This window comes from Triticum aestivum, chromosome 5D, assembly GCF_018294505.1.
Source record: "Triticum aestivum cultivar Chinese Spring chromosome 5D, IWGSC CS RefSeq v2.1, whole genome shotgun sequence".
NCBI lineage: Eukaryota > Viridiplantae > Streptophyta > Magnoliopsida > Poales > Poaceae > Triticum > Triticum aestivum.
Window position 1 is genome coordinate 341,361,819 of NC_057808.1, and position 13,659 is coordinate 341,375,477.

General features: G+C 48.3%; 1 protein-coding gene across 1 annotated transcript; it reads left to right on the forward strand.

Moving 5' to 3' along the window:
- Positions 1–10,070: 10,070 nt before the first annotated feature.
- LOC123124853 (phospholipase D alpha 1) lies at positions 10,071–13,533 on the forward strand. The gene is made up of 4 exons (XM_044545402.1): positions 10,071–10,220; positions 10,719–11,719; positions 11,824–12,725; positions 12,834–13,533. The coding sequence occupies exons 1-4, from the start codon at positions 10,086–10,088 to the stop codon at positions 13,286–13,288; spliced, it is 2,493 nt and encodes an 830-aa protein (XP_044401337.1). The 5' UTR covers positions 10,071–10,085; the 3' UTR covers positions 13,289–13,533.
- The last annotated feature ends 126 nt before the right edge of the window (positions 13,534–13,659 follow it).

Below are 13,659 nucleotides of genomic sequence, written 5' to 3' on the forward strand. Positions count from 1 at the left end.
AAGAAAATAAAGTAAAAAGTTAAAGAATATCAAAATAATTGTGACGCCCCCGATTTGACCGTACACTAATCATACACGCAAACGCGTACGATCAAGATCAGGGACTCACGGGAAGATATCACAACACAACTCTAAAAATAAAATAAGTCATACAAGCATCATAATACAAGCCAGGGGCCTCGAGGGCTCGAATACAATTGCTTGATCATAGACGAGTCAGCGGAAGCAACAATATCTGAGTATAGACATAAGTTAAACAAGTTTGCCTTAAGAAGGCTAGCACAAACTGGGATACAGATCGAAAGAGGTGCAGGCCTCCTGCCTGGGATCCTCCTAACTACTCTTGGTTGTCGTCAGCGGGCTGCACGTAGTAGTAGGCACTTCCGGTGTAGTAGGAGTCGTCATCGACAGTGGCGTCTGACTCCTGGGCTCCAGCATCTGGTTGCGACAACCAGGTAGAAGGGAAAGGGGGAAAAGAGGGAGAAAAGCAACCGTGACTACTCATCCAAAGTACTCGCAAGCAAGGAGCTACACTACATATGCATGGGTATATGTGTAAAGGGCCATAGCGTGGACTGAACTGCAGAATGCCAGAATAAGAGGGGGATAGCTAATCCTGTCGAAGACTACGCTTCTGGCCACCTCCATCTTGCAGCATGTAGGAGAGAGTAGATGGTAAGTTCACCAAGTAGCATCGCATAGCATAATCCTACCCGGCGATCCCCTCCTCGTCGCCCTGTTAGAGAGCGATCACCGGGTTGTATCTGGCACTTGGAAGGGTGTGTTTTATTAAGTATCCGGTTCTAGTTGTCATAAGGTCAAGGTACAACTCCGGGTCGTCCTTTTACCGAGGGACACGGCTATTCGAATAGATAAACTTCCCTGCAGGGGTGCACCACATAACCCAACACGCTCGATCCCATTTGGCCAGACACACTTTTTTGGGTCATGCCCGGCCGCGGAAGATCAACACATCGCAGCCCCACCTAGGCTCAGCAGAGAGGTCAGCACGCCGGTCTAAATCCTATGCGCGTAGGGGTCTGGGCCCATTGCACACCTACGCGTTGTGTACGCGGCCGGAAGAAGACCTAGCCTAGCAGGCGTTCCAGTCCAATCCGGCGCGCGCCGCTCCGTCGCTGACGTCACGAAGGCTTCGGCTGATACCACGACGTCGAGTGCCCATAACTGTTCCCGCGTAGTTGGTTAGTGCGTATAGACCAAATGGCCAGACTCAGATCAAATACCAAGATCTCGTTAAGCGTGTTATTTTAAGTATATGCGGACGCCGACCAGGGCCAGGCCCACCTCTCTCCTAGGTGGTCTCAACCTGCCCTGTCGCTCTGCCACAAAGTAACAGTCGGGGGCCGTCAGGAACCCAGGCCCACCTCTACCGGGATGGAGCCACCTGTCCTTTCAGCCCCCTCATCAGAATCACTTGCGAGTACTCAACGAGCTGACCCGACTTTAGTCACCACATGTGTCATGTATATAAGGTATATAGTATATACCCGTGATCACCTCCTGAAGTGATCACGGCCCAGTAGTATAGCATGGCAGACGGACAAGAATGTAGGGCCACTCATGGAACACTAGCATCCTATACTAAGCAGTAGGATAGCAGGTAAGGGTAACAACTGTAGCAACAAATGACAGGCTATGCATCAGAATAGGATTAACCGGAAGCAGTAACATGCTACACTACTCTAATCCAAGCAGTATAGAGAAGGAATAGGCGATATCTGGTGATCAAGGGGGGGGGCTTGCCTGATTGCTCTGGCAAGAAGGACGGGTCGTCAACAGCGTAGTCGGTCGGGGCACCAGCAGCGGCGTCGGTCTCGTAGTCTACCGGAGAGAAGAGGGGGAAGAAACAATGAATACAATGCAAACAGATGCATAACGATGCATGACATGACAATGAGCGTTGTTAGGGGGGCCCAATCGCGGTAGTAGGTGATACCGACGAAGGGGGGAAACATCCGAGAGTATTCCCGGTGTTCGCGTTTTCGGAGAGATGAACCGGAGGTGAAATGTTGCAGGTTCACTATGCTAGGGACGTGTGGTGGACGAACGGGCTGCGTATCCGGATTCGTCTCGTCGTTCTGAGCAACTTTCATGTACAAAGTTTTCCATCCGAACTACGGTTTATTTTATATTAATTTTAAAATATTTAAATCATTTTAGGATTTATTTAATTACTTTAATTCAACATTATCCAGAACAGTGTTTGCTGACATCATCATGACGTTAGCATGACGTCAGCAGTCAACAAAGGTGTTGACTGGATCGCTGACGTGTGGGTCCCGCATGTCATAGGTACAATAATCTAATTAACCTAATTAATTAGTTTAATTAACAGATTAGTTAGGTTAGTTAATTAATTACATTAATTGAACATGATTAATTTAGTTAATTAATTAATTAAATTTATAGTCATTATTATTAATTTCATCTCTTTTTTTAAATCGTTCAGGGGGTGGGGCCCCTGTGTCATAGACCAGGGCCATAGCGGGTGGCGGTTACGGGCGCGTACGGGGCGTGCGCCCGCGTGTCGGCCCGAGGCCACCAGGTGAGGCGCCGACCGCAGCGGTGGCTGGAGCAGCACCGCGAGGGGGAGGCCGTTGGCCGGGCAGCCGGGGCTGAGAGCGGCACGGGGCGGAGTGGTGGTTTGGGGCGGCGGCCGGAGGAGCTGCCGGAGTCGTGCTAGGGCGGCGGGGTGCGGGCACGCACGCGCACTTCGGCATGGCCAGGAGCAGAGGGAGAGAAGGAGAGGTCGGGGCCTCACCGGCGGTCGTAGGGCAACGGCAGTGGGCTCGGGGAGGCGCCGGAGTAGCAGATCGGCGGTGATGACCGGCGGGGCAGAGAAGGGGGACGAGGTCGATCCGGCGAGGTAGGGGTCCCGAGCTCGCGCTCGTGGTCGAAGAGGAGGTAGCAGGCGATGGCGGCGCGGGCTGAGAGGAAGGAGGTCGGGAGGGGCCGGCGAGGACGAGGAGTTCGGCGAGCGGCGACCGGGTCCGGCGACGGTGTGGCAGCTCCGGGGCGACGACGTCAGGGCAACCCGGGCGGCCAGATCCAGAACGGGGAGGAGGAGGTCGTCGCCGGCGAGTTGAGGGCCGGCGAGTTGAGGGCCGGCGCGCGCCTGGCGACGGCGGAGCGCCGGGGTAGGAAGAGGGCGCCGGGCGCCGCGGTGGCTGCCCCGATCCAAAAGGGGATCGGGGAGAGTGGGGGGAGAGGAGTGGGGCGAGTGGGGTGGGTGGTTAGGGTTTTTCCCCCAGTGGGGTGGATAAGGGGGAGGGTATGGGGTGCGGCTGGGCCGGCCTGGCGGCCCGATGGCCTGCTGGGCCGTGGCCTAGTGGGGGGAGGGGTTTTCCTTTTCTTCTTTTTGTTTTTGTTTTTGTTTTTCCTTTTAATTTTATTTCTTTTCTGTTTTCTTTTAACTTCCAATTTATTTAAACTCTATTAAGATAAATAATTAGCGCCTAAATTGGTGTTGTAAATTAAGCCTCTGCCATAAAAAAGCTTGGCTTCCAAATAAAACAGTTTAGGATTTTATAAAATACAAAAGTCATTTATTTAATTGTTTTAGCCACCGTGTTAATTACTTTTGAGCATTTAACCATGTTTCATGTATGTGGTTTCTACACCATTATTACTCATGAATTATTTGACACGTTTAGAGCATTTTAGTTTTAATGTTTGACTTAAATTCAAATTTGAATTTGAATCGGTTTTGAACTAATGCGAGATTATCAACAGTAACCGTGGTGACGTGGCATCATTAACGTGTCATTATTGTAGCCTAATTATCCGGGCGTCACAATAATGAAGTTTCTAAGAAGGAACAAATAAGTGTCATTGGTTTACCGTTTAAGAAGAAAGAAAATGAATAAAATGACAGATTTTGCAAACAATTTACATAGTAAAAGTGCATTTTTATAATATGCAAGAATAAAAATACAATAGTGGAGTCTTCATAAAAAGGGAAGCTTCATAAGAATAAATGAATTTGTGAAATTGGTACTATCATTAAAGAAGAAAGAAAAAAGCTAAAAAATCAAAATAATGAAGTTTTGAAGAAAGAGTGAATTATTGGCTCTGGTATTACCCTTTAAGAAAAAATAAAAAAATAAAACTAAATGAAAATAATGAGGTTTTATAGGAAATAATGAATTATTGACATTGGTATTAACTTTTAAGAAGAAACAAATAAAGCAAAAACTAAAACAAAATCAAAATAATGAGATTTTCCATGGAAGAATGAATTATTGACATTGGTATTACTATTACCTTTTAATAAGAAAGAAATAAAGTAAAATAAATAGAATCAAAATAATGAGGTTTCTAAGGAAGAATTAATTAGTGGCATTGGTAGAAACAAAATGAAAAAATTAAAACAAACAATAACAACCTTTGCACACAATATACACAAAAGATGTGCTATCCAACAATATGCAATAATAAACATAAAATAGTGGAATTTTCGAAGAAAAAATCATAATAGGGAATGAATTAGTGGCATTGGCTTACCGTTTAAGAAAAAGGAAAGAAATAATAACTAAAATTATTAGAACGAGGAACGAATTAGTGACATTAATGTTACCTTTTAAGAAGAAAAAAGTTCTAAATTTTTTTTTGCAAACAACTTTGCTCTAAAATTGCACTTTTTGTATATGTCAAGATAAGAATAATCATATAATAGTGTATTTTTCATGCATATTGCATAGTATCTATGTGCATACATTTACAGTTATCCAACCTCACAAAAATAACCACAAAATACAAATGAAAACCAACTGACAAAGAAAAACTGAAAACAAAGGCAAAGACACGTAAAAACAGAAAAAACAAAGGAAGAGAAGAGCTGGATCACGTAGTTAATGGGCTTCTGCCCAGTAGCAATCGACTCGCCCAAATATGGGGCCAGTTGAAAAAAACTAGCCCAACACTGCCAACAACACAAGCGAGGAAAAAAATGCAGCACAAATCTCAGAGCAAAATCAACGTCCAAGAAATCAACTGACTCAAATTCAAAGTTTAGTTGACTGACATATAGCTAAAGTGTTGTTTTAGAAGTACTGCCTGCATCCATGTGAAGACTTGTGTGAGATCTCACATTAGGTGAGATCTATGAGATCGTTTTTCTGAAAGAAAGAAAATACATGTTCAAACGTTCTCAATTTTTTTGTAGACACACATCAATGTTTGATGTACAACCTCAAAAAGTTTCTGCTCCTAATTCAACTTACATTAATAGAAACAAAACACAAAATCAGATGTGAATAGTGTCAAAATACTATTCACCCAAAAATGCTACTATTCACATTAAAATTTCTCTGTTTTGAATCTCTAAATGTACATCGAGTTTTGAGTTGATTTCTTTCGGAATTGTAGACATACCCCACATGAATGTTGTCAAATAATTTCAGATTTTTTTGAAATGTCTAAATATGATTTTGTGGGATTGATCTCATGATCTCACCTAAAAGTGAGATCTCATATATGTCTCCCCCCTTGCATCCGTACTCAAGTGATTTACTATATGTTTCAATATTTTTTCATTACTAGCTTCATATCTCTTTAAAGTGTGTTCTTTGATTTCTTTCAAGTATTTTTTTCTGAAGGACTTGTTTTTGGAAGGAAATTGTTGAATCTCTCATTCACCCTTTGGTCGATATTGTGATCCTACGCATATATTTCATTCGGTCACCTAGCAGCGAAAAATTGGCTCCAAGTGGTATGATGGGCTTTTGATAGGCTCTATCAATACAACCCTACAGAGGCCTCAATTGATCTACAAGATTTGTATATGACTTCTATAGGATTTAGACCCTCTTGATTTTCTTTCTTTCTTGCAGGTGTCGTTTGATTCACGATACAATTTCCCAGGAGCCAATCTTATATGAACTTCTCAGTTAACTTCATAGGAAAACTAGCATTAGGTCGGACTTCATGGGGGAAAACCTCTGTTTTGCTTTCTCACATAATTTCAGTGGACGCTTCTCCACTCCTGTAAATCAAATAAGGTCAGAATGTTCTTCTGTTATTGGACTGAAGCTTCTTTGTTCACATAACAATGCACCAGCATTTCAGTTTTGCTTATGCCATACGAAAATGACTTGAGCATACTAATTGAAATCATGTTTTTATGTTCATAATGCGAGCCTTTCATAAGTTTGTTATGGTTGTATCCATAATAGTCTATGCTCTTTGAGACGTGTCGTGGATGGCGCCGTTACGACGTGTTTGGTCTTAGGGTTGAAGAATCTATGTAGAAATGCAGCCTTACGGTTAGCGAGGTTTGTTCTTTTGTCTGGTGTGTTGCACCCAAATGTGGAAGCTGTTATGTTGTTTGCATGTGTTTCTTTTGTATATGCATGAGACTCTCCTCCCTTCATGATGGATGGCACCAGAGGAAGAATCTATGATGCCACATGCTTCTTGTATGCTCCATCCTCTAGGTACTTTGTCACAACATCCTCTCGGTAATTTTCATCAATTGTTGGAAATTTGTTACCAATTTTGGAACAGGTGTTCAAACTTGTCAAAATTTAATACGCAGTTTATCGACCTTTTTTCACCGAGAAAACTCCAGAAAATGCAAAATCTATCGAAAGCTCAAACAACTTGGTATGGTGCCTTGAATTAACCATATAAGCTCGTGTGACAGATGCCGAAAACAATGTGGTCTTAAACAGACCCTTCTCGCCTACCCAAACACTCTCCGTTGAATATGGTCTATTTTTGGACATGCATAAAATGACCTAACTTTTTCCAGTAGGCGGACATACCCATGGTAGGCACCCATGCCAGGTTTGAATGAATTCCGACACCGTATGCAAGTTGTGTCATGTCCGACCATTTATTGACCACACTGAAAAAACTCTAAAAAATGCAAGAATTGCCGGAAACTCAAACAACTTGGCATGGTACTTTGAATTGATCATACAAGGCCATGAACAAAATCAGACTCTCAAACAGACCATTTTGGCCTACTCAAACTTCCTCCATTGAATATGGTCTATTTTTCTACATGCATGAACTGACCCCAACTTTCGCAAGCAGGTGGGCATGCCCCATGGTAGTCATCTATGTCAAGTTTGAATGAATTTGGACACCATATGCAAGTTGCATCACGTCCATATCGGCCATTTATCATCGAAAACTTCAAAAAAAATGCAAGAATGGTTGAAAACAAAAAAAATGGCATGGTGCCTTTAATTGGTCATACAATACCAAGGAAAAATTTGGAGCCATTTTAGAGATGTTGAGAAATGAAGTGCTCCCAAATGGACCCTTCTCGTCTACCATGAACACGGTCAATTTTTGACATGCATGAAATGACCCCAAATTTTGCAAGCATGTGAGATTGCCCATGGTAGGCATCCATGATAGGTTTGAACGAATTTTGACACCATGTGCAAGTTGCGTCACGTCCGACCATTTATTGGCCATTTTTCGCAAAACAAACTCTAGAAAATGAAAGAATTGCCGAAACTCAAAAACTTGGCATGATGTCTTGAATTGGTCATGCAGGGTCATTAAAAAAATTGAGGTCATTTAAGGGATGTGGAGTAACGAGCTGCTCCCAAACGGACCCTTAAGGCCTACTCAAAGCTCTCCGCTGACACTGGTATTTTATTGGAAATCTCAGGACGGACCCCAACTTTTGCTAGCAAGTCCGCCATCCTGCATCTGCGTAGTCGTCAGTCATGCTCTCCCAGGCGACGACCCAAAGCCCCCTCCCCACGCTATGGTTTTTGCCTTCCACAAAGATTGTGGCGCCATCGCCGTACGCGAGAGGGCGGCGGTGGCAGCAAGCAGCCGACAGGCTTCATCCTGTGTCCTCCTCCTTCCACCCCGTTGCAGAAGTCTTAATGGTTCCATCCCTACTTCCTCCACAACATAGACGATCCTACCTCGACGGAAAAGGTAGACGTGTCAGAGTGGTTCCAACGCATGATGCAGGAAGCTCATCATGTTTACCGCGCTCCGGCGCCGAGGTGGACGGTGGTTGTTGGATATGGAGAGGAGGACAAGGGATAGGATGTGCGCAAATGTGAATGCCACAAAATTAGAACATATGACCTTTTGGGAGGGGGTGTGCAAAAAAGTTGTCACATCAAAGTAGTCAACCTCCCACCCCGTGCAAGTCAAAACTGATGCAGCGTGGATAGGACTGCGAGCAACACACTTGGCAAACTTTTAGGAACCATATATAAATTTCATAGTATTCGGATTAATATGACACACACCAAGTATTTTTGAGACTTATGGTGTACTTTACTCTTAAAAAAATGTTGCCGTTTACAAAAAAAATCACAATTTTAAAAATGTTCGAGTTTACAAAAATTTCCCACAAATTCAAAAAATTACACTTTTTCCAAGTTTATGCACATATTCAAACAATGTACGTGGAGTTTCAAATAACGTTTGCACTTTCAAAATTTGTTTGGAATTTTAAAAATGATCCTGCTTTCAATTTTTTTTCACATATTCAAAAAAATGTTCGAGGAAATTCAATAAACCTTTTTGGTTTCAATTTTTTGTTCGACTTGTTGAAAAAATGTTTAAAAATTCCAATTGTTGTTCGTGTTTTCCAAAAATTGCTGGTTTTCAAAATTTTGTTCGTACGTTTCAAAAACTCTTCATGTCTTATCATTCTGAACAATGTTTTAAGGACACGATTTTTTTCAAAAATTCATTTACTTTTTCTGAAAATGTGATTTATTTTTTCCATTTATGAACAAAATTGAAAAAACAAAAATTTCATGAAATTTTGAACAAAATTGAAAGCATTAAAATTTTGTTGAAAAAAACTTGAAATAGGAAAAAGAAACAAAAAATAAAAGAAAAAGAAAAAAACAGGGGAAAACTAAACCGGTTCCTGTGATCATTCTGATAGCTAGTGTTTCTTTATTGGACAACGAGCTCTATCAGGTGGATTTGCTAGCGATCAGCGCTTACCATACTGAGGTGCATGGTTCGAACTCTTGTGCTGGCCATTTTCTTATGGGTGTTTATTTTCTCAGTTTTCACGCAATAATGGGCCGGCCCAGTCAGACTATATTGCCCCTTTATACGTTTTAGGAGGGGGTTGTACCTTCAGAATGCGAGCCTTTGATAAGTTTGTTATGGTTGTACCCATAATAGTCTATGCTCTTTGAGACGTGCCATTATAGATGTCGCTGTTACAATGTGTGTGGTCTTAGAGTTGAAGAATCTATGTAGAAATGCAGCCTTACGGTTAGCGAGGTTTGTTCACTTTGTCTGGTGTGTTGCACCCAAATGTGGAAGCTGTTATGCTGTTTGCTTGTGTTTCTTTTGTATAGGCATGAGACTCTCCTCCCTTCATGATGGATGGCACCAGAGGAAGAATCTATGATGCCACATGCTTCTTGTATGCTCCATCCTCTAGGTACTTTGTCACAACATCTCATTCCTTAGGCTGCCCAAGTCCAGACCTCCAACTAATTAAGTTCAGTTCATAGAAAAAAAAAAAGAATTACAATGCCATACCGTGAAATGCAAAATATCTCCAAGTCCGCAAGGATGTGACAAGACGACCTCGATGATCATATGAAATCCATCTAGACACCCTTGACCTATAGATCATCTAATAACGGGGTGAAAAACCTATTGACACTCAGTGGCAAGCAAGAAAAAGTATTGACACTAACTCATCAAGATGCAATGCCTAATGTTTCTTGGATGGCTTGAACTTTAAGCATTTAAGCATGGACTTTCCACGCCAACAGCAATGCCTAGGAATTTAGGGGAATGCCATTTCCTCCACGCTCCATGGTCGTATGTACGGTTAGAGATTAGGCGAGCCGGATAGTAATCATCACATGGATGGCCAAAACCGGTGGGGAATTTTGGTGTGCTGGCTCTGCTCTCTCCCCCCCTGAAGAACGCAAGCAGCGGTGCGTCGTGGTGGAAAGGGACGTGAACCGAGTGCCACCTTGCACCCTTGGGGCCTGGGCAAGCCAGCGTGTGAACTTGGCGTCTTGGCCGGCCGGACTCCTGTATAAAGAGGCCCATCCGCGCGCGGTGCGGGAAGACGACCGGCAGTAGCAAGGACGGCAGTCATGGGCTCTAAGGACGGACACCCCGCCACCGCCGCCGCCGCCGCCGACGACGCCGTGTACCTCCACGGCGTCCTGGAGGTGACGGTGTTCGAGGCGGACCACCTCCACAACGCCATCCGTGGCCAGATCATCAAGGTAAATAACGATCATTACATGTATGCAAAATGGCTGGTCCTCGCTTCACTTGTTTTTCTGTTGTTCTCGCCACGCTTCCTCCGTCCAGGTCCAGTTCCGTTGTTCGGCCTGAATGCCATTCACCTTTCCGCCATGAGCAGCAGTAGAAGCTTCCGATCGTCCGAACCAGCTAGTGGCGCCGTAGCCTTTGCTTTGGCGCTCATGGTTGCTTGTGAGCCAATGGTTTGGACGTCAAGGATACTCTCCTCCTTTTCTCGACTTTGACATCACCTAACACCACTAGCTCGCCGCTGCACCGCTCTCTGCGGCGTGCTTAATTACTTACTCGTCGAGGTAAAAATGAACGTAAAATAACAAGACGATATATGGCGATGAGATACTACGTTCAAGCAGATACAGCAAAAGTCTCTGTGTTTCTTGGTGTGCACGCTATGGAGAACTCGTGCGGTGTGAATGTAATGGTGCCACGTGGTTTAATCCGGTGACGAACTCGAGCAGGCGACGGAGAAGCTGGAGCAGTCGCTGGGCGTGCACTGCCTCCAGCGGAGCAGCCTGTACGTGGACATCGACGTCGGCGCGGCGCGGGTGGCGCGCACCTGCGAGGTGGAGCCCCACGCCAACGGCCCGGTCTGGAACCAGTCCTTCCGCCTGCACTGCGCCTACCCTGCCGCCGCCATCACCTTCACCGTCAAGAGCCAGCACCTCATCGGCGCCGGCGTCCTCGGCCACGGCTCCGTGCCCACGGCCAGCGTCGCCGCGGGGGAGCCCCTCGAGCTCTGGGTCGGCCTCCGGGGCGGCGAGCGCGCGCACGGGACGCACACCCCGAGGCTCCGCGTCCGGCTGCAGTTCCTGGACGTCGAGCGCGACCCGTGCTGGGATGCCGGCATTTGGCTGCCCGGATTCGCTGGGGTCACGCCGGCCTTCTTCCCGGAGCGGACCAACTGCAGCGTCACGCTGTACCAGAACTCGCACCTGTCCAACGGGTTCGACCCGTCGGTCCGCCTCGACGGCGGTCGGCCGTACCGTCCGGCGCGCCTGTGGGAGGACCTCTACGTGGCCATCCGCGACGCGCGCCACTTCGTGTACGTCGCCGGGTGGTCGGTGAACACGGCGACCACGCTCGTGCGCGACGCGAGCCGGATGATCCCCGGCGCGGAGGGCGTCACGCTGGGCGAGCTCCTCAAGCGGAAGGCCGACGAGGGGGTCGCGGTGCTGGTGATGCCGTGGCAGGACAAGACGTCCGTCCCGTTCCTCGGCAACACCGGCGTGATGAAGACGCACGACGAGCAGACCCGGGCCTTCTTCCATGGCACCAACGTGCGGTGCTTCCTCTGCCCGCGCGACGCCGAAGCCGCGCTCACCCTGGTGCAGAGCATCGAGATCAGCACCGAGTTCACGCACCACCAGAAGACGGTCACCCTCGACGCCGCCACGCCGGGCACCGCCGACGCCCGCCACGTCGTCAGCTTCATCGGCGGCATCGACCTCTGCGACGGCAGGTGGTCTCGGCAGCACCGACTCAAACTGTTCAACTTTCCTCAACGCACTTAGAATCATCATCGTCAACGATTTTTATCTGACGGGATGCGAGGTGTTCGACCAGGTACGACGACGAGAACCACACGCTGTTCCGGGATCTCGACACGACCTACTCCAGCGACTTCATGCAGAACAACTTCAGGCACGCCTCCCTGCGGCACGGCGGGCCGAGGGAGCCGTGGCACGACGTGCACTGCAGGCTCGAGGGACCCGCGGCGTGGGACGTGCTCGCCAACTTCGAGCACCGGTGGAATAAGCAGGCGCCGCGGAGGATACGGGGCTGCCTGCTCGACCTGAGCCCGGAGACGTTCCCCGATCCCTGCACCTTCGACACCGACGACGGCACCGGCTCGTGGAACGTGCAGGTGCTCCGGTCCGTCGACGACGCGTCGGTGGTCGGATTCCCCACCGACCCGGCCGGGGCGGCCGCGATGGGGCTGACGAGTGGCAAGGACCTCACGATCGACCAGAGCATACAGACCGGCTACGTCGAGGCCATCCGCCGCGCGCGGCGGTTCATCTACATCGAGAACCAGTACTTCCTCGGCGGGTGCGCGTCGTGGGCGGAGGACCGGGACTCCGGCTGCCTGAACCTGGTGCCCGTGGAGATCGCGCTCAAGGTCGCCGCCAAGATCCGGCGCGGCGAGCGGTTCGCCGTGTACGTGGTGACCCCGATGTGGCCCGAGGGGGAGCCGGCGAGCGACTCCATCCAGGCCATCGTGCGGTGGAACCGGCTGACCGTGGAAATGATGTACGGCATCGTGATGCAGGCGATCGACGACGCCGGGCTGCGCGGCCAGGCGCACCCCTGCGACTACCTCAACTTCTTCTGCCTCGGGAACCGGGAGGCGCCGCGCCCCGGCGGGGAGTACGTGCCGCCGGCGAAGCCAGAGAAAGGCACGGACTACTGGCGCGCGCAGGCGAGCCGCCGGGCCCCCATCTACGTCCACGCCAAGCTCATGATCGGTGCGCGCTATCCGCGACCTTGGTCGATAATTTCATAATGCGTCACGCCATGTCGCCGTTTGCGAGCTCTCGGCGTCTCACTCTCACATTGTCCGACCTGTTGTGCAGTGGACGACGAGTACGTCATCGTGGGGTCGGCGAACCTGAACGAGCGATCGCTGGCGGGCAACCGGGACAGCGAGATCGCTCAGGGGAGCTACCAGCCGGCGCACCTGAACGGCCCGGGCGGCGGGCGCGCCCGGGGGCTCGTGCACGGGTTCCGGATGTCGCTGTGGCACGAGCACTTGATGAGCCACATGTGCGCCGGCGCCGGCGAGGACGTGTTCTTGGAGCCCGAGAGCGCGGAGTGCGTGGGCGCGGTGCGGCGCGCGGCGGAGGCGCTGTGGGACGCGTACACGCGGGACAGGGTGGAGGACCTGCGAGGGCACCTGCTGCCGTTCCCGATCAGCGTGTCGGAGTTCGGGGAGGTGGCCGACCGGACGGCCGACGGCTGCTTCCCGGACACCAGGGCGCCGGTCAAGGGGAGGAAGTCGGCCACACTTCCGGCCATCCTGACCACTTGAGTCCGTTCTTCTGTCACGTGAGGATTACGTAAAGACGAACCTTGTTCATATGATTGGCTGGCTGGATACTTTGTACTACTACTGAAGTAGCATGCCACAAAAGAGAGTAAGCAAACGTATGATGGGACCTGGTGAGCTCTCTAAAGAGTGAAATCCAATTTAAATTTAAATTTTCCAAACGCACTATGTTGTGTATCTATCACCAAGCCAACGCGATTGGGTGGCTAAATCATCGAACCAAAGAAGAGTCAGCACTTGAGATCAACATGCGCGAATTTATTGTGCATTAGATGTTTACATTCTTATAAGGTTCAAATTGAGAAAAAAATATGTTTAAATTTGGTGCACCCTGGTGAAGTTAGAAGTGTTGA